At 44.7% G+C, this 26856-nt stretch overlaps 1 protein-coding gene across 9 annotated transcripts in view; it reads left to right on the forward strand.

Moving 5' to 3' along the window:
* The window catches only part of DPP6 (dipeptidyl peptidase like 6), a 1166688-nt gene that overhangs the window by 992259 nt on the left and 147573 nt on the right, over positions 1-26856 (forward strand). For all 9 annotated transcript variants that reach the window (XR_004058085.1, XM_030933144.1, XM_030933145.1 and 6 more), the window contains one exon: positions 10093-10213. Coding sequence is in view for 8 of the 9 variants with exons in the window: in XM_030933144.1 (XP_030789004.1) it covers positions 10093-10213 (121 nt within the window). In the remaining variant the exon portion in view is untranslated. The remainder of the gene's footprint in view (positions 1-10092; positions 10214-26856) is intronic.

Raw genomic sequence — 26856 nt, forward strand, 5'->3', positions numbered from 1 at the left:
ATTTTACTTAACCTAGTGTCCTCTAGGTTCATCCATGTTGCTGCAAATGACAGGATTTCATTCTTTTCTTTGGCTAAATACTATTTCCTTGTATACATGTATACCACATTTTCTACATTCATTCATCCATTAATGGACACTTGGGTTGGTTCCATGTCTTGCCTACCGTGAATAGTGCTGCAGTGAACATGGAAGTGCACGTATCTCAGTGTACTGATTTCATTTGCTTTGGATGTCTACCCAGTATACAACCATATGGTTGCTGGATCATATAGTAGCTCTATTTTTCCTTTTTTGAGGAATCTCCATACTGGGTTCCATAATGGTTGTACTAATTTACATTTCCACCAACAGTGTATAAAATGTCCCCCTTATCCATATCCTCACCAGCATTTGTTAATTTTTGTCTTTCTGATAACAGCCATTCTAATAGGGGTGAGATGGTTTCTCATTGTCATTTTCACGTGCATTTCTCTGATGATTAGTGATGTTGAAGATTTTCTCCTAGACCTGTTTGCCATCTGTATGTCTTCTTTTGGGAAGTGTCTATTCAGTTTTTTTGCTCATTTTTTAATCAAATGATTCTGTTTTTGCTATCGAGTTGTTTGAGTTCCTCATGTATTATGGATACTAACCCCTTGTCAGATGCATCATTTGTAGGTATTTCCTCCCATTCTGCAGGCTGTCTCTTCACTCTGTTGATCGTTTCTTTTGCTGTGCAGAAGCTTTTTAGTTTACTGTAATCGCCTTTTTCTATTTTTGTGTTTGTGCCTGTGCCTTTGAGTTCTTTTCTGTAAAATCCTTGCCCAAACTAATGCCACGAAGTATTTCCACTGTGCTTTCTTCTTCTTGTTTTGTAACATTGGGTCTGACGGGTAAGTCTTTAAACCATTTTGAGTTGATTTTTTCAGTGGTGAGAAATTGGGGTCTAATTTCATTCTTCATATCAAGATTATTTTGAATAAAACTTCTAAATGAAAATTTTAAAAGTTCAGCCCTTTGCTCTGAGTTTTTGTCTCTATTCTACTCCCATACCCCACCATCTTTAGTCACTGTGGAACCCACAGTGAGGGCCTCTTTAAAGCTGGCTCGCCTGGGTTTTAGACTTCCTCCTCCCTTTTTAATTTTTAATTTTTTTTTTTTTTTTTTTTTTTTTTGAGACTGAGTTTTGCTCTTGTCACCCAGCCTGGAGTGCAATGGCGTGATCTCGGCTCACTGCAACCTCCACCTCCCAGATTCAAGCGATTTTCCTGCCTCAGCCTCCTGAGTAGCTGGGATTACAGGCACCCACCACCACGCCTGGCTAATTTTTGTATTTTTAGTAGAGACGGGGTTTCACCATGTTGGCCAGGCTGGTCTCAAACCTCTGACCTCAGGTGATCCACCTGCCTCAGCCTCCCAAAGTGAGTCTTCCTTTTCTTTAAGATCTTTATCTCTCTGCCTTTGAGTCACATCCAGGAGATTATTCACCCCCACTGCTCAGGAGCACCAGCTCTTCTTGTGTCTGAACATCTCGGGACTTACTAGGTTTTGCCCCCATTGCTCTTTCAAAAATTCCAGATATTCTACTTTCCATATGTTTTCTTTTTTGGTTGTGAATTAGAGAGTGACAGCCTTCTCCCATCACTTAAGACTCCTCCTCTCTTGTTCTTCAAACTCGAGTACAGAGGCTACGTGGTGGCGTGTTTGGGTGAGTGATGGGCTTTGTACACACGGATCTTATTTATGCAGGGGTTGTCTTGGTTACATCCCAGCCTCTCCAGAGCAGTGATGTTAGGCTGGGATCTGGGGGCTCCAAAGTGGGCTGTATTGGCCGGGATGCCAGCAAAACTTCCATCCTTCAAGTTTGTATGAAATTAAAGATATACAGAAGTAATGTGGCCATGGGGTTGGGAAGGAAGGAAGGTTGGAACACAAAGGAAAAATGACATGTGGACCCTACTCTCATAAACTCTACTGGTGAGGTCTGCAGAGGCTACTAATATTTGTAAAGGGTCAAGTCTCTGCACAGTCGGCTTCCAGCAGGCATTGGACAGGGCCCTCCGTGGAGGCCAGGCACCTGGCATGCTGTTCCCCTGCTCCCTTGGCCTGGAGTCGCTGCTGCTTCTCCGCAGGTCACTGCCCCTGTCAGCTGCGGGGGCCTAGTGTTCAGCAGAAATGGGAAACGGAGTCTTCCGAGGCTGGGCCGATTGTCGTTGCTCTGAAAAGAGCTCGCTTGTGCTTCAGTGGACATTGCTGCAGCGTCAACATGAAGGTCTCTGTCTGGGGGCTTCAGGGGGTGCCAGGGACCAGACTGGAGAGCAGGCCTCAGCCTGCACCCATGTCCAACCTCTCTTATCCTCTCCCCCGAGCTCCTGCATCTGCTTCCCACAACCTCTCAGCCTGTAGGATCTGTTCTGTTGGTGAGGAGGGAGTACAGCACGAGCACAGAAGGTCTGTGATGGACAGAGATTGTTGAGCCTTCCTACTGGAAGGTTGGGAGCTGAGCAGAGGCTTACAGGGGTGTAGGATCTGGACAGGTGCCGAGGGAAATAGAGCATTTGAGTGAGGAGAAGAGTGAATTAACGGACTGAGGAGAGAACACACCTGTGCCGTGCCGAGGAGAGGAGGCACCGGCAGGCAGAACTTCCAGGCAGGGCGCCAGGGCCAGGGCCAGGGCAGCATGGAGGAAGTGCAGACAGTGGCCTTGCCTGTCCTGGAAAAGCCTGTGAGTGTCCCCATTGCTTACTAGTAGGGGCTGGACAGTCCCACGTGAGGGCCACGAAGCAGACGCCATCATTCTCCTGTGCCTTATGTACATCTCAGCCTGTTTGGGAAACCTGAGCATTTACCTTGTAAAAGTTTTCTAGAAGAAGGGACCGAGGTCTGACAGCAGAGAGCACATGCTCCAGCTCCAGGATAACAGGGTCCCCCAGCTGCAGCAGGACAGGGCTTCCAGTGGACACTGGGCTTGGGTGTTTCAACAGCATCTCCAGCTGCAGGGCCCCGGTGCCACAGTTGGGTTGAGGCCACAGAATCCATCGCAGATGCAGGTGCTGGCTGAGTGCCCACAGGGCGAAGGCCATCCTGAAAAAGAAGTGGGCAGCCCCTTCACCAGAACAGAATGCAAGTGCTGAGCCAGCCGACAGGTTCCTTGACTGGTGGATCTCTCGGTAAGAAGGGCCTCCTGCCAGTGTGGGCCCACGGTCACTGGGCAGCTGACGACAAAGCTCCCGGCAAGAGGTTTTTCCTGAATAAGCCTTGAGAAGAGGGCAGAATGGGGCCAGCTGCTGCCACAGCTGCCGTGTCTGCTGGAGACATGCTGTGACAATGACAGGGAGACATCCTTCTGTCCCCACCTAGTTCTGTGTGGGTCTCATGAGTGTGAGCTTCTGGCATCAGGTTCCTTCTAAGTGAAGAAGAGAATGTGAGAGGTGGCATTGTGATCAAAGGTGTTGATGGTCTGGTGCATTTTTGTTTAAAAATCACACCTTTCATTTATTTAGCAAGTTGTGGTCAAGATGCAACCTGCCATAGTCACAAGACCACAAGTTCTGGAACCTGCTGCGTAAGGTCCAATCCTGGCTCCTTCTTCTGTTAACTGCTGACCTTGGGCAAGGCATTTAACTGCCTCGTACAACTGGGTTTCATTCCCAGCCGCACCCCTGACCCACCAACTGCTGGGCAAGTTACTTAACAGCGCTATGCTCCTGCGTCTTCATCTACAAAGCAGGAATGATAGTACCTGCCCCATAGGGTTATTTTTAAAGATTAAGTGAGTTAATGCTTGTAAAGTGTTTTAGAAGTGTCTGCCCAACATATACAAAACTTTACCCGAAATAGATCAAAGACCGAAATACATGTGAAAACTGTAAAAATCATAGAAGCATAAGGGAAATGTTCATGACCTTGGATTTGGCAATGGATTTTTAGCTGTGACACCAAAAGCATAAAAAATAAAAGAAAAAAAGAAAAAGAAATAGATAAGCTAGACCTGATCATAAATGAAAGCATTAATCCTTAACATTCTACCCCAGATGATACGTCCTGCAGCCTCTTCTAATCCCTTCAGAGAGAATGGAATATTTTATAAAGGAGACAGTAACAACAACAGATGTGATTGAGCATTTCCTTCAGGTCAGCCACTGTTTTACGTACTTTGAGTTGGTTGACTCACTTGCTCTTCACAGTCATTTAAGATTAGGTTCTATGGGTCATGCGCAGTGGCTCACACCTCTAATCCCAACACTTGTGAAACCAAGGCTGGAGGATCACTTGAGGCCAGGGGTTCAAGACCAGCCTAGGCAACATAGTGAGACCCCATCTCTGCCAAAAAAAAAAAAAAAAAAAAAATACCTGGGTGTGGTGGTGTGTGTCTGTGGTCCCAGCTACCTGGGAGGCTGAGGCAGGAGGATTGCTTGAGCCCAGCAGGTTGAGGCTGCAGTGAGCTACGATCACACCACTGCACTCCAGCCTGCACAACAGAGAAAGACCCTGTCTTCCGAAAACGACAAAAGATGAGGTTTCGTTATTATCTCTGCTGCCAAATGGAGAAACTGAGGTACATAACAGTCCAGCAGCTGGCCCAGGCCATGCAGCACATCCTCTGTGCTCCCAGCATGTGGTGTAGACACCATCGTGTAGCCTGGAGCACACTGAGCTGGGTAGATCCAGATTCTCACTGTGAATGGGAACTCCTTAGGGCCAATGACGTCCCTGACCCTGCATCATGGGACCTCAATGACTTCTGCGGGACTGAAAGTCACATCTTGATTGTGGAGGGATTTGGGTTGCAGACTAGAGATTTAAACTTTATTCTGAAGTGAGCAGAAAGTTATTTCAGATTTTTAAAAAATGCATGAGACAAATCGTGTTTCAGTAAAGACAAATCTGGACTGCAACGTATGAGATAAATCGGGGGTGGCAGCAGGAGGCAGGGAGTTGAGTGAGGGCGACCCACAGTTGTGAGTGGCTCCAGGTGGGTGGAGTGAGGCCTCGGGGATGGTGCGTGGACTAATCCAGACAGTGAAGGCCACACCTAGGGAGGCTTCAAGCCCCTTTAGGAACAAGAATCTCAGGAACTCAGAGGAGCCTGAGCGCTCTGCCAGCCATGCACATGGTGGATAAAAAGTAAAAATTCAGGCACTCACCCCAGTATTCGATTTCAGCACCCAGGATTTCTCAGCCTCCTGGGGGTTAGCATCGCAAAACCACAGGCAGAACTTGATGCCTTCCATCATCTTTTCCTCAGATATCTTAATCTGAATATCAAAAGGAGAATGTGAGGCACAGTGACTTATGCCTATAATCCCAGCACTTTGGGGGGCTGAGGTGGGTGGATCACTTGAGCTCAATGCCTCAAGTGAGTTTGAGACCAGCCTGGGCAACATGGCAAAACCCCATCTACAAAAAATACAAAAATTAGACAGGAGTGGTGGCTGGCACCTATAGTCTCAACTACCTGGGAGGGTCGGTGGGAGGATTGCTTGAGCCCAGGAAACAGGTTTGCAGTGAGCTGAGATTGAGCCACTGCACTCCAGTCTGGGTGACAGAGCGAGAGTCTCTCTGTCTCAAAAAAAAAAAAAAAAAGGAAAACGTGAAAGATCTGCAAAGCAAGATACACTCTTCTTTATAGCTTGTTCTTTCATTTTCCTTCCATTAGAAATAAAACCAAAGCAAAAAAAAAAAAAAAAAAAAGGATTTAATATCCATCATAGCAAACTTTACTAACAGGAAAATAATAACTGGCTATAGTCTGATTTGATTCAAAAATCCATTGTAGACTGACAACACATTTATTTAAAAAAAAAAAAAAAAAAAGCTAAAACTTAGTAATACATCTTACCCTTAGGCAAACTCATAAGAACAGCTGCTGAAATTAAATTAGGATGTATACTTGTTTCTGGAAGATTTCCAACTCTTTTCTGGCTGAAGTGAATCCTTGAAGAGCCAGGAGGGCTGAGCAGAAAACGAATACTTGCCACTGCTTTCAGATCCATCCCTCCGTGGGAACAATCTGGGGAAACTGCCTTTTTCGTATTTTCAGTAAAAAACATTCCATATTCATGCTATTTCCTGTATTATGCAAAATACCTTCTCTCCATAGTCTCTTAAATGACACTGCAATATTTTTCCTAGAATTTCCTGAAAGAAACCAGCTGGTTTGATCCCCACTCTTGGTCTGCATGCCCGATTTCTGTAGACACTGGGTATTTGCAGTCTGGGCTGCATCAGGTTGTGAGGTACCCATAGGGATGTGGGCAGGGAGTTTAAAGACAGAAAACCCAGGGCAGAATTGATCCATGCACCAGAGGATACATTGTGTAGGACAATTTATAGCTTAGGAGCTTCAGGAGACATGAGGTGGTTCCTGGGCCACAGGTTCTCAAATTTAGCTGCATATTGTAATCACCTGGGATGTTTCTTAAAAACACTGATGCCTGGATTCCATTCCTAGAGATTCTGACTTTGGGTTGGGCTGGTGGATTGTGCATTAGGTTTTTCAGACTGCTCCCCAGGCCATGTAATATGCATGAAAATCTGAGGACCACCAACATAAACCATCTCCCCCTCATCCCCAGAGAGGGGGTGACTTGCCCGAGGTCAGAATTATAATATCTTCCAGAGTACCCCAACTCTGCAGATGGTTCTCTATCACCCGGTGGCCCAAGAGATCAGTTTGAGAGCAGCTTTGCCTCATCCCAAAATTTCACCCCAGACCTCAGGTCACTTCCCATGGTCAATGGGTTCTTCTCATAGTCTCAATGGCTGATCCTCCTCCATCTCCATGGTTAGTGCTCCTCAGATGATAGCAACAGGCTCCTCCCATTTGCAGCCTGGCTCCCTTCTCTTCGCCGCACCATCTGCCTCCATACTCATCTTCAGGAGACTCGAGTGTAAACATGTTGCCTCCAACTCACACCTCTGGCAGGGGCTTCCCATTGCCTTTGGGACACCTGAGTGTGGCTTCCAGACCCTCTAGGAGCTGGCTCCTGGCCTCCTGAGTATCCTCTCTTGCCCCTCCTGCATGATTCCACTTGTATGATGTCCCTGGAGTTGTCAGACTCCTAGAGGCAGGAAGTAGAGTAGGGGTGCCAGGGGCTGGAGGGATGGGGAGTTACAATAGTATTTAACGGGGACAGAGTTTCAGTCTGGGAAGGGGGAAAGGTTCTGGAGATGGATGGTGGTGATGGTTGCACAAAAATATGAGCATACTTAATTCACTGAACTGGACACTTAAAATGGTTAAAATGGCAAATTGTATGTAATGTATATTTTATCACAATAGTAAATTTTTTTCAATAACATTCTGAGGAAAGCCTTGCCTGCCCTTTGCCTGAGTTAGGCAGCTCTGTTTTGTGTTTGCAGAACTCCACATTTTTCCCTATCAGACCATTGTCCTGCTTAGAGTCTGACCTCTTTACAGATTGTAAGTAGAATAAAGGCACATTGGAGTTCTTGCCTGTTTACCACTGTGATCCCCCCGACTGCAAAGTAGGTGTTCACTGAATAATTTTCAATGAATGTTGTTGCATGAATAAAACCCAGATCTACAGTGTCCCAGCCCATCAATCTTAATTGCTAGGAAAAATTGGATTGCAAAAGTAATCCAATTTGATATTGTATTAGTCCATTCTTACATTGCTATAAAGAACTACCCAAGACTGGATAATTTATAAAGAAAAGAGGTTTAATTGACACACTGTTCTGCTGTACAGGAAGCATGGCTGGAGAGGCCTCAGAAAACTTTTAATCATTGTAGAGGGGAAGCAGGCACATCTTACATGGGGGAGCAAGAGAAAGAGAGTGAAGGGGGAGGTGCTATACACTTTTAAATAGCCAGATCTCATGAGAATTCACTCACTATGATGAGAAGAGCAAGGGGGAAATTGACCCCCATGATCCAGTCACCTCCCACCAGGCCCCACCTCCAATATTGGGGATTACAATTTGACATGAGATTTGGGTGGGGACACACATCCAAACCATATCATTCCACTCCTGTCCCCTCCGAGATCTCATGTCCTTCTGACATTTCAAAATACAATCATGCCTTCCCAACAATCCCCCAAAGTCTTAACTCATTCCAGCATTAACCCAAAAGTCCAAGTCCAAAGTCTCATCTGAGGCAAGGCAAGTTTTTTCTGCCTATAAGCCTGTAAAATCAAAAGCAAGATAGTTACTTCCAAAATACAATGAGGACACAGGCATTGGGTAAATGCTCCCATTCCAAATGGGAGAAATTGGCCAAAACAAAGGAGCTGCAGGTCACATGCAAGTCTGAAACCCAGCATGGCAGTCATTAGATCTTAAAGCTCCAAAATGATCTCCGTTTACTCCATGACTCATATCCAGTGTACACTGATACAACAGTGGGCTCCCATGGTCTTGGGCCACTCTGCCCTGTAGCTCTGCAGAGTTCAGCTTCCTTGGCTGCTTTCATAGGGTGACATTGAGTGCCTGGGGCTTTTACAGATGCATGCTGCAAGCTGTCAGTGGATCTACCATTCTAGGGTCTGGAATACAGTGGTCCTCTTCTCACAGCTCCACTAGGAAGTGCCCCAGTGGGGTCTCTTGTGTGAAGACTCCAACCCTACATTTCCCCTCTGCACTGCCCCACTAGAGGATCTCCATGAGGGTTTCACCCCACAACAGACTTCTGCCTGGACATCCAGACATTTCATACATCCTGAAATCTGGGTGGAGGCTCCTAAACCTCAACTCTCACACTCTGCACACCCACATGCTTAACCCAAGTGGAAGCTACCAAGGCTTGGGGCTTGCACCCTCTGAAGCAACAGCCTGAGCTGTACCTTGGCCGCTTTTAGCCATGGCTGGAGCTGGTGTGGGCACAATGCAGGGCACCAAGGCTGCACAGAGAAGCAGGGCTCTGAGCCTGGCCCATGAAACCATTGTTTCCTCCTAAGCCTCCAGGCCTGTGATGGGAGGGGCTGCCTCAAAGGTCTCTGAAATGCCTTGGAGGCATTTTCCCTATTGTCTTGGTTTTTAACATGTATTTTCTTTTTATTTATGCAAATTTCTGTAGCTGGCTTGAATTCCTCCCTGGAAAACGAGTTTTTCTTTTCTACCACATAGTCAGGCTGCAAATTTTCCAAACTTTTATGCTTGACTTCCCTTTTTAAATATAAATTCCAGTTTCCAATCATCTATTTACTCATGCATAACAAAAGTGACCTTGGCTGCCATTCTTAGTAAGTTCCTTATCTCCTCTTACCACCTCAGCCTGGACTTCAATGTCTATATTACTATCAGCATTTTGGTCACAACCACCCAACAATTCTCTTGGAAGTTTCAAACTTTCCCTCATCTTTCTGTCTTCTTCTGAGTCCTCCAAACTGTTCCAACCTCTGCCTATTACCAAGTTCCAGAGTCACTTCCACATTTTCAGGTATCTTTGTAAGAGTGTCCCATTCTCAGTATCAATTTTCTGTAGTAGTTCGTTGTCACATTGCTATAAAGACCTACCTGAGACTGGGTAATTTATTTTAAAAAGAGGTTTAATTGATTCATGATTCTGCAGGCTATACAGAAAGCATGGTTGGGGAGGCCTCAGGAAACTTTCAATCATGGCAGAAGGTGAAGGGAAGCAGGCACAACTTACATAACTGGAGAAGGAGGAAAAGAGCACAGGGGGAGGGGCTACACACTTTTAAACAACCATATCTCATGAGAACTCCCTCACTATCATGAGAACAGCAAGGGAGAAATCTGCCCCCATGATCCAGTCACCTCCTACCAGGCTTGGCCTCCAACATTGGGGATTACAATTCGACATGAGATTTGGATGGGGACACAAATCCAAACCATATCAGATTTTAAGTAGCTAGAAGTATCAGACTACAAATTATCTAGTCATGGTAAGTGATAACATTGGGTGAAGAATGTGGAATTTCAGCCTCTGATTAATCCTTACAGATATATTCTGTTGGAGGTGTGTAGACCTCTAAGAATTTTGAGACTGCCTTTGTTCTATCTAATAAGTACAAAAGGAAAATGAAAACCAGGTTGATGATTTCAGATTTTTTAAGAACCACCTATTTATAACCACTTCCTTGCTTAATAGTATGCTTTTTTTTTCTCTTTTCAAATTAGATATTTATTTTTGAAAACAATATCTACTACTGTGCACATGTCGGGAAACAGGCCATCCGCGTGGTCTCCACTGGGAAGGAAGGTGTGGTTTACAATGGCCTCAGTGACTGGCTGTATGAAGGTAAGATGCGCAAGGAGAGAAAAAAGCAAGATTTGTGGTTGCTGCTGCTGCTACATTGGAGTTGGGTTCTTTTTCTTTTTTCTTTGACTTTAACTGTAAATTAAACTCCAGTTTCTTGTGGTTCTGCAAAATTTAAAAGATTTTGTTGGAGCTTTTGGGATCACTCTGATCAGCATCAGGGAACAGCATCAGGCTGTTGTCAGGGGCCTGCAGTATTTCGCACTCACCTGAGGCAGGTGTGCTGGCTTTGGACTTTGCAGGGCCCTGCAATTCGTCCCAGAAGGGCAGGAGGCCCATTAATGGGAGATTTATTATATCAGGAGGTGACTTCCAGGAACGCTCAGGGACTGCAAATGCACATGTGTCTACCCCTCTCCAAGACATAAGTGCCTTGTTTGCCTTGGGAAGGGGACAGTTGGAAAAGAAGGAATAAGTTACATCTTTCGAAATAAATCATCAGAGTGACTTGCTGCTGAGAACGCCTCCACCTTGCTGGACATTTTCTACCCGTGGTTTGCCTTTTGCGCTAGAAGAGTCACGCTGTATACATTATTAAATAACTAGAAATCAGAGGGGGGAGCTCTCTTCTTAAACTTTGATAACCTGTCTCCATGCTCATGACCCTTCATCATAACAATAACAACCAGGTATTGATTGCTATTAGCTGCCAGGCACTGCTGGAAGCACTTTGTTTTCTGTTACTTCGTTCCACCCTGTCTTAGTTTGTTCAGGCTGCTGTAACAAGGTGTAACAAGATTCCACAGACGAGGTAGCTTAAACAATGAATATGTATTTCTCACAGCTCTGGAGCCTGGGAAGTCCAAGATCAGGGTGCTGACAGACCCAGTGTCTGGTGATGGTTCTCTTCCTCACGTGCACATGGCTGTCTTCTTATGTCCTCACCTGGCAGAGTAGAGAGAGCTCTGGTCGTTTTATCTCTTTATAAGGGCATGAATCTTTTTTATTTCTTTATCTCTTTATAAGGGCATGAATCCCATTCACAGGGGCAACACCCTCATGACCTCATCACCTTACAAAAGTGCCACCTCCTAACCCCATCACCTTGGGGATTTGGGTTTCAACATACGAATTTGGGGGGACACAGTCATTCAGTTCATAGCAAGGTTCTATTTCACAGATGAGGCATGGTGAGGTTAAATAATTGGCCCAAGTTTACACAAGGGTAAGGAATATTTATTGGGGAAGGTCATTGTTCAAGTTCAGGATAATTACATTTTTAGAATTCCACATGCGGCTAGAGTAAGCATATGCTTTCCAGCATGGGGCTGATGAACAATCCAAGCTCTTCTCAGCCTCCTGGCCTGAGACTGTGTGGTTACAGCAATAACTCACCCTGCTAGGCTGGGTCAAGGGAGGGTCAGGGAGATTCTGGGTGCTTTCTCAAGCCAGTATCACTTTTTCCCAGTACTGTGCATGTCTCAGGCTGGTATTCTGCATTTTAGCGGCTTTATGCATCATAAATTATAAAGCAGATGGATATGCAAGCTTAGTGTTACCTCCTAGCATAATTTCACTGAAGCCATAAAGTTCTATGACTTGATTTTTAATTCTTGTAAATGGAGGTATAATTTGTACACAATAAAACGCACATCATAAGGACAGTTTGATGAGTTTGGCAAATGTATATGCTATATAGCCTCAGTCAAGACATAGACCATTTCCATCAGTCTAGAATATTCCTTCAAATCCCTTTCCAAGGGCTTTCTCCCTAAGTCTGTCTTCTGGAGACTGCCACGGTCCTGGGGGCTAAGCAGCCCATCACTAACAGACATACTGGAACCCAAGCATCCACATGAGGCTGGCCTCCCCTGTGTGGTCACCTTTGAAGCCCCATGTTTATTGCGATGTGGCTGCCAGTGCTCAGAGCATGCTGAAGAGTCCAGTTTCCTTCTGAGCCCCAGGAGAATCAACCCTGAGATTTTATTGTCACATGAGTCCTTGGCCACACCAGAAAAAGCCACTGGAATGAAAGAGGGAACACAGTTATGCCTTTTCTGTGCAGAAACAGCCCTAGAAATGGTTTGTCCCAAGATGTCCCCAGCTCCACCGAAGAGGCACAGGCAGCAGCACAAAGGGAAACTCTGGAGGGGCTGCACCTCTGCCCGGGGTGCAATCCCTGAGCCTCTGGGGCTTGCCTGCCCCCTGGACTCAGTAGACTATTGACAATGAGGATGCTAAAGCCCCTTGAATGCTTCCCTTGTGTGGAGAAAAAGACCTTATACCTAGGAGCAACTAGAGAACCAGGTCCTGTTTGCTCCCTGACATCTGAGATCCCACTAACAGCTCTTTCGCTTGGGTATAAGATCGGCTCAAGATCTGGATAGGGAAGAGAACCCAGGGGCTGCAGATCAGAACTTGAGTGGTTCAAAGTAAGGCTGTGGAACTGCAGGGACCCAGGGTGGAGACCTGGCCTAGTCACGGGACATGACAAGGGTCTTCCACTCCATGGACCTCAACATGCTCATCTGTACATGGGAAGAATGTCCCAAACACTACACTTTCTGAGGACTGTGTGAGACTGAGTGGAATGCGTGCAGCATATGACATGGTCAGCAAGGGACAGTTGCTGCTGTTGTTTCTTATAACAATAAAAATAATAATTATATAGTTATTACTATTATTGTAATTATTTGTTAGTACTATTTTTATCACAAAGGAAAAAAAGATGTTTAAAAAAGAAAAAAAAGGCATAGGTATCAAGGCAATGTTACCCAGGTGGTCATTCTGCCACAGAGCAGAAATTATCTGACCTGAAAATTCAAGAGACATCATTGCAAATAGTAATGACCCCAAGGTGTATCCCCCACCCCTAAGAGAAAGGGCCCCTAGAATTTTGGCTGCAAGAGCCTAAGCATTGTCTGGGACTAATCTCCCTAAAAAATCCATAACCAGGAGATTTAAAATATCTTTTTTAGTATCTTCTTAATAAAATAAAAAGTTCATTGCTTTGCCATTCACGTTAAGCTTTTGCTTTAGCAAATCCATTGAAAGGACTTTTTTCTTCAAGGCATTTACATGAAATTGTGTTGATGTGATAACAGAGCCCTAAATATTTTAAATCAATCACAGTTGATGTGGCAGCTTAATCTACTTAGTGTTGTTCCCTGGAAGGTTTATATGCTGGTGTTTAGATTTCTGAGGCTGAGAGCACAGGAGCCCTGGGGAATCTTGCTTCCTTTTTTAATAATGGGAAAGTAAACTTTGATGATTGCTTTTGCCTACTCTGTGACTTAACTGTTTCAATTCCAAACTCTTCCTTTAAAAAAGTTCAGCGATGGGGGGAGATTAGAATGAAAATACCCTAAAGCATTTGCAGAGGGGCTCATTCGCTTGGAGATGGTAGTTCTAAGAAGATAAACTGTGTATGTGGGAAACAGCCACTGCAGTCCATAACTTGTTGGCAGAAAAATGCCTTATTGATTTGTTTTGTTTCCCAGAAAGGATCTTAAACATACTAGATGTTGCAAAATATTGGAGACTGAGGAAGAGAAGAGGTGGACAGCCATAGAGGCTTCTGGGAGTCTCCATCCCTTGACCTAAGCTTTAAACACACAAAGTGGGAAAAGCTCCAGTTTACTGAAGCAGTCGCCTGTGTGCCAGAATGTGAGCTCAGCACTGGCTGTGAGCTCAGCACTGGCTGTGAGCTTAGCACTGGCTGTGAACTCAGTGTGTCTGTCTTGCTGATTCTCTAAAGAGAGACCTTTGGCTCATGGTGGCCACAAACTGATTTTGATAAGCAAAATGCGTATCTTCATTTTATGCTTCTGGGAAAATGTCATAAAATTACATAGAATTTTGATTTTAATATAAAACTAAAGATAGCTTATTAGAGTCCTACAACTTTTTAAAGTTTATTAAAGTTTGTTTATTCATGAACTAAATGCAAGATGTTACTGAAGATTTTGAGGCCTGTGAATGAGTGTTCTGTTAAGAATTTGCACTTTGACCCAAGGCTCAGTAATTTTGCAAAGTTCCTAGTATGTAGGCATATGGGCAAAGAGTTGGAATTCTCCAAGTTTTGATGAAAGTTCTTTGTTACTGCCATTACAAGGTTGATTGTGTTTCCAGTTGCCACTCTTGGTTTATAAACTACTCTTTTTTTTTTTTTTTTTTTTTTTTGAGAAAAAAAATCACTCATCAGCCTCACTCATCAGCCAGGCTGGAGTGCAGTGGCGCGATCTAAGCTCACTGCAAGCTCTGCCTCCCAGGGTCACGCCATTCTCCTGCCTCAGCCTCTCAAGTAGCTGGGACTACAGGTACTCACCACCAGGCCTGGCTAATTTTTTTGTGTGTATTTTTAGTAGAGGTGGGGTTTCACAGTGTTAGCCAGGATGGTCTCCATCATCTTCGTTATCATCATATACATGAGGTATAGTGGGACAGCACAGAATTTTTGGCCAATAATTTGCTAATAATGACTTTAAGTTATTAAATGTTTCAGCTAAACAATGAATCATCCATACTTCTATTACCAAAGCAGTCATATGCATATGCATATCCAAAATACATATAATTATTCAGTTATATGCCATTATCATGGAATGACTCACAGCCCTGTGGAAAGCTGGAACATGTTAGGGTCATTGCAGGACAACATCTTTCCTTATGTATATAAAAGACCTTATCCCCTCAAAGGGCAGTGAAGGTAGAGTGAGGGATGATGAACTCGAGAAGATATTTATAGAGCTCAGCCTGGAGTCATCAGCCTGAGATGGCAGAGAAAGTGAGAAAAGGGTCCAAAGGGTATTTATTTCATATCTGATTTGGCATGGATGAAATTCCAGGGCTGGATTTTCCTTAACTAGTCCAGAACATAAAGGTACTTGAAAAATGTGATCAGATCAGGAGACCCAGTTTGGCATGGAAGCATGTCCCCATGCACGTCAGCAGGAATCATGTCAGATGAGACTCTCGAAGCTGCCCCTGGCGCTAGTTCCCCTTGTGTGGTTCTAGGACCCATGCAGGCAGGCAGCCCCTGATGAGGAGTAACTGATGGGAAGTCTCCTGCCAACAGTACTCACTTCTGCTCCACCCTGCCCAGTCCACCATCCTCCCCTGGACTCCATGGCACCCTCCCCATTTCCTGCAGCCCTGCTCTGACGCCTGAGGCCCCCTCCTCCCAGTCACAGCCCTTGCCACAGTCCCCATGGTGCTGCCATCCTGGTTCCACCTACCTGGGAGCCCCACAGAGAGACTATCTCCACTCTCCCACACTATCTGCCGCCCTCACTGGGTGGCCAGCGTGGAGGAAGTAGGGATTTGACTAGTCTGTCCAGAAAGGACCTCTTTCCAGAACTTCTGCTGCTGGAGAGAGGTTTAGCACCTCCTGAGCTGGAACTCAAAATGCTCTCATTTGTGATGTAATCAGGCCTGCTGTACAAGGGGCAGAGCCTTTCCTAAACTAGGCCCCTCAGTCCTGCCGGATGAGCGCCAAACCCTGGTGGTGTGACCATTACCCTCCATCTGTGTGTCCTGCTCATGTCCAGGGAGTACAAGGGCAGTGTGAGGCAATGCCTGCTTTGCACTGCTTCATAGCTTCTCAAAGCATCTTTAAAGAGTCAGCACTCATGACCTCATAATTTTCTGTTCCAATGAAGTGCTCCAGAGGGTATCAGCAAAAGGTCAGGTGGGCCCCAAGCAGATAGATTTCAGTTAATGAATTTTGGAGGTGGTGCAATTCCATGTTTTATTGTCTTGAGTATTCAAGGAGGTGGAGAGCGTGTAGTAGTAGTAGTACAGTGTGGTAGATCAAAGTGGATTTTCACACTTTCATGGAAGAAAAGACATTATGAAAACGAAAGCACTCCTGGGGATCGTGGAATGGTTTTCAGGGTCTGTTTTCCACAGGACACAAACTCACCAAAAGAAAAGGGAACTCTTTGTTCATCCAGATTCCCATAAACTCTAAATCCCATGAGAGCAAAACAAACGTAAGTAACACTTCACGAGAAACTCACACATTGGCTTTAATTTACATTCATGACATGCTAGATATTTTGTACACTTTGTGTGCCTTGTGTCATGTTGATACCCAGTGTGCTGAGTACCTGTTTCCTGTGTGTTGTGAATGGACCAGAGCCAGTCGTGACCATCAATAACTGGTACAGTCTTCAGTGAATAGCAGCAGCCTTGGACTGTCAGATGCAGATGAAGGAAATCAGCACACCATCTTTGTATCTAAGAAAGCATTTCTAATGCCACTTATGCTACTTTTCTTTAGAGACAGGGTCTCACTATGTTTGCCCAGGCTGGCCTTGAACTTCTGGCCTCCCAGCTTAGCCTCCTGAGCAGCTGGGACTGCAGGAGCCTGCCACTGAGCCCAACCTCTTATGCGTTTTTAAAACTCCCTGACATACATTTGGAGACTGATATTTGAGGTGCTTACGGAGACCCCCTGGAGTGTAGATTCTTGATTGGGTTCTTCAAATATTAACTGCCTCTGAAGCACCTGGCTAGGGCACTTCAGCTGCTAGCAAACCGCTCCCAGGTAGTAGATCAAAGTGGATTTTTACACCCGTCATACATCATAGTGACCATACTGATATTTTTTAAAGAAGTTATGGAGCAGGCAGGACAATGGGAATTGGAATGATGTTCAAATATGTACATTACTATGTAAACCATAGATTTGGAGTTATTTGGGCCTCCTGTTGATTACGTCTCTTATTTGCATGATGGGAAATGGTTGCTTAGACAAGGGCATCACTGTCAGTAAATTGGCAGAAACTTGTGGTTAGCTTGACAAAGCTCCTTTGTGGAAAAGCAGGGCAGAGTCTTTGTAGTGACGGTGTCTGTGTTTAAACAAAAGCTTCACCACGTAAAAGCTGTATGAACTTGGATGAATATTTGACCTCTTTGTGTCTCTGCTGCCTTGTCTGCAAAACAAAGATAACAGCAGTATATGCTCCATAAGGTCATAGAGGAAATTAAAATAAGCTAATACACATAGAGCTCTTAGAATAGTGCCTGGCACTGGTAACCTCTACATATTGGTGGCACAACTACTATTGCTTTACCTTGTAATTTCCCAAACTCGGTAAAATAAGAGGCACCCGCTCCACTATTTCATCTGCATTGCCAGGAATCGGAAGCATTAATGTGGAATTAATGATACCTATCAGTGTTGAAAACTCTGAAGCTCTATTCACTCATAAAATATTGTCTATAGTATGTTCACATAGAAAATGCACTGAGTTCCCAATCATCCTAGAAATGCTATTGATACCATGTTGAACACCTCTTCAAGAACCTTCTGTCCACATTTAGATTCTCCAAGCTGAGATCACACCCTTGGTTGCCACTGATGCCTGACAGAGAGACAGCTGTTTTCCTTATGAGCCCCAAAGTTCTTGTGACTTGGTAAAAATTATGCCTCATGATCTCTTAAAGAAACTGAGTACTTAAAAAAATTATATTCCACTTCATCTATGATTTCTAAGGGAGGATATGGAAGTAAAAGTGATGATTAAAATATCTAAAATGTAATCAGTGTCTGGCGAAGCTATCAGACCTATGAGGTACTGTGCAATGGAGCGTTGGCTCAATCAAACAGCAATCATCCTGAGCAAGAGGCTGAATGCTTTGGGTATTTAATGTAACTGAAATGAGTATTTTCCTTGTTTAGCCTTAGTCTCCCGCTCCATAAAGTATTAATGATCTTGACTTGAAGAACATGTGAATTTAACTTGTAGAGAGACAAGGAGGAAAAGCCAAAAAGCTGTTTGGTAGAAGCTCAGTCAGCTCTGACCGGGAAATGGCTGAGCTGGCCTAAGAGGTCCATTCCTTCTGTGCTTCTCGGAACCTGTGAGACATTTCTGGGTTTCTAGATTTCTGCAAGGATCGACATGAAAACAGTGTTCTAAGGCAGGAAATAAGAATGTCAGGAGCATATAACAGACTGTGATTGCCACGGGTAAGTCAGGCTGGCTGCCAAGGTCCTCTTAGCCCCCTGGGTCCAACTGCACCTGTGCCTCACTTGACCCTGACTCCCACCAGACCCTCCCCTGCCATCCCCTGCTCTCAACATAGCAATCATAGCATTATGGCTGCCTCAGCACCAAACTCTAAATCCAGGTGGGTCACCAGGAAACACCAGCACATCCTAACGCACCATCTCTCTGTCTGCGATCATGGGCAGACCACCATCTTTCTGCTGTAACAACACAAAGTGTATGCCCTCACTTACCTACATTCATCTGAGTTTTCTTGAAAGAATATCACATGGCTATTGATTCTCTAATCACAGAGGGAGTGTTGGAGCTGAAATGGATGTTAGCAGTCATTGAGTCCAGCAGTCTGTAAACTGTTTCTGTAAACGGCCAGGTAATAGAGTCTAGGTTTTGCAGGACATATGGTCTTCATTGCCACTGCTCAAGCCTGTTGTCATAGCAAAACAGCAGCCATAAACCATAAGCAACAAATGGCATGGCTGTGTTCCAATAAACTTTATTTGCAGAGAATGAAATTTGAATTTCATGTAATTCTCACATGTCATTAAATATTCTTCTTTTTTACCAGCTATTAAAAAACACAAAACCAATTCTTAGCTCTCAAGACATACAAAAGAGGCAGCATGCCACATTTGACCCAAAAGCCATAGTATGCCAATCCCGATGTGTTCAGTCATCACATTCACTACTGACTTCATGTCTGTATTCTTCCAGCTCTCGTCATCTGAATCAAGATGGTTTGTAATGACAACCAATTATTTCAAGTTTTGCCTCTCCAAATAAATCTAGTTACTTGAAGTCAAGAACTGTATTTTATATTGTATATTTCCCATAACACCAGTGAATCTCTGAGTACTTAATAAAGGTTCAGAAAATACTGTTGAATGAGTTAATTCACAGAGAGAAACTCATATATTCTAGAAACCTCCACAAGGAAATCATATGGTTTCTCCATGATCACTCTTATCAGAATTTCCATTTCCACAAATTTCCCTCAGCAGAAAAACACCTGATTAACAAAAAGCAACAGTAATTGTTAACCTCGTTTTAATTATGAGTTTCACTTTTTATCCCCAAGGATAAAGGAAAAAGCTAGAGTGACGTTGGGAAGGACATGGTCTTCTTACCAGGAGCCCAGGGACACAGGATCATAGCTCATCAGACTCTAGACCATCTGAATTCATGCTAAGTTGTAGTTTGCATACTGAATGAATAGAATAGGAATAGCAGTATCTAACTTTCAGTGAGTCTTTCTTCCATGCCAGGCCTTACACAAATGAACTTATGTAATCTCTCGAGAGCCCTATGAAGAAAGCTCTACAGTTGTCCCTTGGTATCCTCGGGAGACTGGTTCCAAGAACCCCACTGCACCCACCCCTCTCCATCAGATACCAGAGTCTGAGGATGCTCAAGTTCCTTATGTGAAATGGCTTAGCATTTGCCTATCACCTGTGCTCATCTTCCAGGATACTTTCAATCATCTCTAGATCACTTATAAATACCTAACACCATGCAAAGGCTATCTAAATAGTTGATATACTGTATTTTTTATTTGTAGCATTTTTATGGTCATACTGTTATTTTTTATTGAATATTTTTGATCTGCATTTGATGAGAGGGTCTAGAGATGTGGAATTTTTAGACACAGAGGGCCAACTCTTCCCTTGTCCTATTGCACAACTATGGAAACTATTAAGTGGCCTTTCTGTGGACAAACAGCCAGTAGGGAGCCTGCCTGAAGCTGCTGACCACTTTCCTGCTGCATGAGTTGCATTAATTTCTTGCCTATGAAATTAGGCTTGGGTTCATACTCAAGTTCTGAGTGGAGCATCCTTTAGATGTGTCTGCTCAATGCCCCAGGCTTGAACCATCGGTGCTGTGAAAGGTATGTCTCATGGCACAGATTTAAGAGCCCAACAGACCTCAATTTAAGCCCTCTGTGAGCCACTCAGCTGCCTGGTGACCAAATCACAAACCTTGTCTGACCCTCAGTTTCCTCATCTGGAAGATAAAACTTCAGGCACCTTTCTCAAAGAATGATTGCAAAGTTAAATGACAGCACTTCTGTGGAAGCACAGGCATACTACGGTGGAACCATAAGAAGTTGCCAACACGTTCATTGTATATTAGCATGTGCATGTGAGGTGTCCGGTGAAGGTCAACTTTCTTCTCCTGTTCTGCTGGCTGTGCTGGATGAGGTCTCCGATATGGCAAAGTCTCAGATGTCTGTGTGCTCAGTACAGAGAATTTACCATGGAAAAGGAGGGGGTATTTTTTGACTGGAAGGTCAGACCTATACACCTCCAGGTACAGCATCTCCAGGGCCTCCCAGCAAAGAGGAGATAAAAGGGATGACTGCTGTCCTGGACCTTGGGTTTCTCCCAAGAGAAACTTGACAGAGACTTCCTTGCTCCAAATCTTCCTCTTCGTGGCTCCTTGTTTCTGGTACTGATTCGCACCACCCTCCTAATTGCCATGGTGACCAGTCAGTTTGCTATTTAATTAATGTTATATCTGATTACATCTGTACCCTGGGATTTCTCCAGCCAAGAGTTGCAATTTAAACTAGGAAATAAATAAACCGTTCAGCTGTGGGGACGGGGGAGTTATCCTAGCCAATCCCGGAATATTCTTCCGACGTTTCTTGGCTGAAAAATTATCTGGCGGAAGTTGGAGTGAGACAGTAGTACACACTGAAGAAGGAACGATATTCTGCTTTTGGAATATTTAAACAGAAGCCTCAGACAGCAGCTAGGGGTCCTGCTTGATGAAGAGAGCTTTGGAAAGAGGAAATACTAGCAATTTGGTTGAGAAGTTTCTGTGAAGTTCAGTGCTAAGAGCAGAGACCACAACTTAGGCCTTGCAGTCAGCATTCCCTTTCCTAAACTTCTATTTTTTTTTAATTTTACTTTAATTTCTAGGGTACATGTGCACAACACACAGGTTTGTTACATATGTATTGGTGTGCTGCACGCATTAACACGTCATTTACATTAGGTATATCTCCTAATGCTATCCCTCCCCTTCCCCCCCAACCCCATGACAGGCCCCAGTGTGTCATGTTCCCCTTCCTGTGTCCAAGGGTTCTCATTGTTCAATTCCCACCCATGAGTGAGAACATGCGGTGTTTGGTTTTTATGTTTGCAATAGTTTGCTCAGAATGATGTGGCACATATACACCATGGAATACTATGCAGCCATAAAAAAGGATGAGTTCATGTCCTTTGTAGGGACATGGATAAAGCTGGAAACCATCCTTCCCTAAACTTGAAACATGAACCTGATCAGAACAAGGAAAGAAGTTATCTGTCCATGCCAGATAACTTCACAACGAAATAGTTAGCAGGAAGATGTGCTGGTGGAGACAGTCTAGGTCCTGCTGTGGGGAGCAAAAAACAAGCAAAAGAAAACGGAACACTGCCTGTAATTTAAAACAGCAAAGTGTATTTCTCTTCGGAGATCACTCAAGCCCACTCTAGATCAGGGATGGGGAGGAGGTGGGGCTCTTTCCCTCATGGTCACTCAAGGTCCCAGGCTACTGGGGCGATCCTCTTAGGCATTGCAGCCACACTAGTGGACAGGGGAGTGTTTCAGAGGGAGACAAGCTGCGTAATAAATGCTTGGTCTGGAAATGACCCTGGCGTTTCTACACATGACTCATTGTCCAGAACACCTCATATGGTCCCACCAGGGTTCCAGGAAGTAGCACTGAGCCATTTTCCAGAAGAGCAGGAGGCCAGACATGTCTGGGAGGCAGGACTGAAGACCCCACATCTGAGCAGCTTTCTTGCCAACAATGAGCCTCAAGTTTCACACCCAAAGCAGAAGAGGAATTGTCTAGAGGGATGTTGGAGAATCTCTCAGAATCAATGGGAAGGTCAGAGTTGGGTTCAGAAAGCAGGTGGCCATCCAGGGCAGCTGAGGGGACACCAGGAGTCCATCTGGTTGGGACACTGCTGTGGGGGAGTGGGAGTATGGGAGAGGCATTGTCTGCCCAGATCACAAATGATGTCCTTGAATGAGCTGCAAATAGAAATGCCATGTCATGTCCCCTATGGAACCATCAATATGGCAACTTGGGAAGCACATTCCAAGAAAGAGTTAGGGTGTGTAACGTTTTATTATAAATGATAACAGCCAAGGGGAGCCATCAGAACCAGTAGTCCTCATCATTTCTTCAATGAGAAGGTTTGTACTTGTCACATGCACCTTGCAATAAGCTCCCTTCCTTCCTGGCGTCTCCTTGGAGCCTGTAAAGTGATGAATGTGGTTCCCTATGCACAGCCCTCGAACTGCATGGGAGAAACCCCAGCGTCCCAGAGGACAGTGAGGGCGGCTTCAGCATGGCTATGTGGCACTGAAACAGGTTAACTGCAAACCTCTGGTTCTCAGAACCAAAGCTGAATCTACATTTGAAAATCCAGTAGAGGCTTTGTTAATATTTTAGGAAGGCTAATGAGTATTTTAATTCAACAACGAAGAGGTGATCTACCTGGTCTTGTGAAAAATCAGAAATAAATCTGAAGCGAAGATGTTCTCTAAAGGTATAGGAAGAATTCTCACTGGTCTCGAGAAATGTCCTCACAATTAATGACCTACTCCTGAGAGATTTTGACAAATACGATGTTCAGTGGGTGTATTTTTCTATCTTTTAAATGATGCATTCATTGTGAGATTAGGACAAACACACTTTTTGTTAGAGCGCCCTAATGAAACTTATGTATTTGAGGTTGAAATGTTTGACACCCTCGGGAACTCTAATTTCTTTTTTTTTTTTTTCTGTCTTCTTAAGTCACCTAAGAACATTAGACCATTTTCCCTATTATCGAGAGTTTTGTTAATACAGTTCTACTAAAATGCAAGCTGCAAATGCCTGAAGGAATATAGGCCACAAGACAATATGTACTTAAAACAGTTTCATCGGAGACTCAGAAGCTGGAACCAGCCTTAGCTCTTTTGCTCACGAAACCTGTATTCTAACCTTTTTGGGCCTCAGTTTCTTTTTCTTGTTCTGGAAGCATGACTAGGGTAGACCAGATAATGCTAAACTCCTTTCCATCTCTAACACGTTTCAAGTTTAAATATCAGTGCCATAAACACACAGCATCGATGGTGTGAAGTCTGCGTCCGTGTCAGATAACTTCACAATGAAATCGTTAACAATTCTCGATTTTACTTAGTAAACATATGGGAGCAATGCTCCTCAGCTGCAGTGGTAGGGGCCAGGTATGTGGGTATCTCGGCCTTTTTGTCCCCTTCCTCTCTACTCTTCGTCACCCCCACACGCAGGACGTCTGTGTACTGGGAGAGCCGTTATTAGGTGATTCTGATAAACCTTCTAATCCCCACGTGAAACCTATCTGCCCTAAAGGAATCAGCCTTCTCTCTCCTTTACTCCCCCTTTTATTCTTTCTATAAAATCTGCACTATTGGCATAACTTTTCTCTTTACTATGTGGTGTCTTTGAGAAGGTGTAAGGGAATGCGAAGATAACTCACCTCCACATCAGAGAGAGGTGAAGTGTCACCCACTGCCTGTGGCTCCCACACCCCAGTGTCCCGCATCGGTGTCTCCAGAAACACAGCAGAGATAGAAGAAATCTGCATGTGGCAAAACTCATCTCTTCAGGAAGATATTCCAACACTTGACAGTGGCCCACACAGTCCTCATTTACTAGGGAATTCTATTTCGAGCCCCTTCTAGGTGCCCAGCATTGGATGAGTCACTATGGATTGCAGTGCCCCACTCAACGGGGTACCTGAAAAAGAGGAAGGAAGGGAGGCAGGGAGGGAAGAGATGAAGGAGGTCCAAGACAGGGACCCTTCCCTTGAGGAACTGATACGTTGTCAGTCTGATAGAAGCCAAGACCACCTGCATGAAGCAGCTCCTTCCGTCCATCCTTTGGGTGGGATTCATGCGTTTCTTCTGCACCAAAGCCCTCTACCAGGTCCTCCAAGGGAGGGAGAGATGCTCTAAGATCTGGACCTGCCTTCACAAAGTGTGTATCCTGCAAGATGGTATTGAACCACATCCTAATTACATGGCACAAATCTTCCACACATTTAGACACTTTGGCAGAACGGTATCTTCTGGTTTAAAACTGCAGAAACATGCAAATTAGAAAACCAAACAACCATTAATCCATTAACTCAAGAGTTCATTCTTAAAATCCAAATTTCATTCTCTGGAGATATGACCAGATTGTAGCTCCCAAACTCTTCTCCAGTTTTTGTTTTTCTTTACACCGTTTTGGAGTCGAGATTCTGTAAGGAGTGACCTAATGTGAGCCTTTCCTGATATGGAGGAGACGTAAAATAGCTCAGGAAAAGGCTGATGATTAGAAAATCTGTGGTTGTGCCCCTGTCTCATCGTGTCACTGGAAGTTTCCAGCCTCTGCTGGCAGCTCTGATGAATGTTCTATACCAGGACAAAGAAGGCGGGCATGGACCGGGCAGTCCCTCCAGTCAGGGAACGGTGGCCTGTCCTGGCTGCCTTGGCATTTAGGAGGCTCCGTAAGGGTATTTGGGATCTCAAGAGCCTCTGGGACTTAGGGGCAAAGGGCAGACCTTAACAGCCAGTCCCTCCTCCTCCAAAATGTTTAGCAAGCCAGAAATTCCCCTTTACTTCTGAGTCAAAGGAAGATGTCCTTTGACTCTTCAGGGAGCATAACATACCATCCTCTGATGGTCATACACATTAAAAGAAGATTAAGGCCAGAAATGAAAGGGAAAGAAACAGTTATAGGATTTTGGCAGAAATTTGCAGAAATACAGGTTGAAGTGAAGTCTTGCATCAGGGAGGTTTGTTCCATTGATCTCCTCCTCAGGCTCAGCAGTGAGGTTTGTTCCATTGATCTCCTCTCTCAGGCTCAGCTGTTTTATCTCCAGTGCATTTTGGATGTGGCTTCTCTTTCCACCTGCTGGGACTTTAGATACAGTACTTCCTTTTGTTTCATGGTAGCATTTAACTGAGTCTGGAAAAACCATCATTAAGGGAAAAGAAAGCTGAAAGACGAATTGAAAACTGTGTAAAAGGGCCCTTTCAGGCTGCCGGAGAGATCGCCTTTCCAGCCTAATGAGCCTGTGCTGCCTCTGATTCAGACGATGCAAGGACAGGAGAAAGGAATGGAGTTTTGTGCACTGCGATTTCCCAAAGCACATAATGCTTAGTCATTTGGGGTATTAGGAAAGAGAGAAAGTCGGAGGGGACTGTGTGGCTAGATGAGAGAAAGAAAGAAGGCTGATTTTTAGTTAAGCTGCTCAAATGCCTGCTTTAACAAAAGTCTGCCAGGGCTAAAGGTGATTAGCCATCAGTGCTGCTGTTGTTTTTGCTGTTGCTGAAGTTTCAGAGTCCTGTGCCCCTTGGTGTATATGCAGAGGATTGGTTCCAGGACCCCCGCATTACCAAAATTCAAACATGCTCCAGTCCCAGTCAGCCCTGAGGACCCAGGTATGTGAAGGGGTGTATATGCAGAGGATTGGTTCCAGGACCCCTGTGTTACCAAAATTCAAACATACTCCAGTCCCAGTCAGCCCTGAGAACCCAGGTATATGAAAAGTCAGTCCTCCATATACAGGGGTTTCACATCCCCCAAATATGGTATTTTCCGTATGTATTTGGTTGAAAAAATCTGCACATAAGTCGACCTGCACAGTTCAAACCTATACTGTTGACGGGTCTGCTCTCCTGTCCTTATGTGGGGTAGTGACAAGGGGCCCTGTGTCCCATGGTGTGCGGCCAAACTGCCTTGGTGGATTTGCAGAGGTGGATTTGCAGCCAGTTGTCCACACATCCTGGATCCTCCAGGTGCGTCCCGTGTAATGGGTTAACTGGACCTGCCTAAACCTGGGCCTTCCACCCCTCAAAAGCAGCTTCTCCAAGATTTCCTACTTAAATTTCTCCAGCCACAGAGAGAAGCATTTATTGTCTCTCATCACACCCGCCCCCCTCCCCCACCAGTATAGAAAAAAGGAAGACTGGGGAATTGATCTCTCAGAGCACTTGGAGAAGCCACACGTCAGCAGCCAGTAAAGCTAGAATGAAAATCTGAGTGATCAAGGCAATGGAATAGAAAGTCAAAACCCAAACTTCATCTCTTCCCCACTAGAGGAACGGGAAGAGACGCTGCCACCTGGCGGCCAGCCCAGGCGTGTTCAGGGAGCTGTTCCTCGTCCCTGGGCCCCCCGGGGTGTTGATTTGTGGGAATTTGCAGATCTCTGATGATAATGAGGGGATTCGCAGTGTGTGATATGCAAATAACACAGCTCTGATTAGTGAAGGAGGCTGCGAGCCTTGCAAGGTAAAAGCTCCATTTGCCTTCTGGCTTGATGTTCGCTGATTTCTTTTTTTAACCCCCCCATTTAATTCTGCTCTCGGCACCTTGGATAAAATATTTAGTGGCAGGAAAAAGCCAACAGATGCAAGCAGGAATAAATAATATTTCTGTATTTAGAATGAGGCCACGTATTTCAGAGCACAGATCTATCAGGCATGTTATTTATGTCTTTTGCAATTTCCCGGGACCCAGATTTCTCAGGGTGCTTTGATTTTTCTCAAATATCTACAGCAGTAGGGGTCCAGGGAGCCCAGGGAGCACAGCCGGGCACTCACTCACAGTCAGAATCCGCGGGGCTGTGCTATTTAGGATGATCCGAAATGCAACCTTGCTGCCTG

This window comes from Rhinopithecus roxellana, chromosome 6, assembly GCF_007565055.1.
Source record: "Rhinopithecus roxellana isolate Shanxi Qingling chromosome 6, ASM756505v1, whole genome shotgun sequence".
Lineage (NCBI taxonomy): Eukaryota > Metazoa > Chordata > Mammalia > Primates > Cercopithecidae > Rhinopithecus > Rhinopithecus roxellana.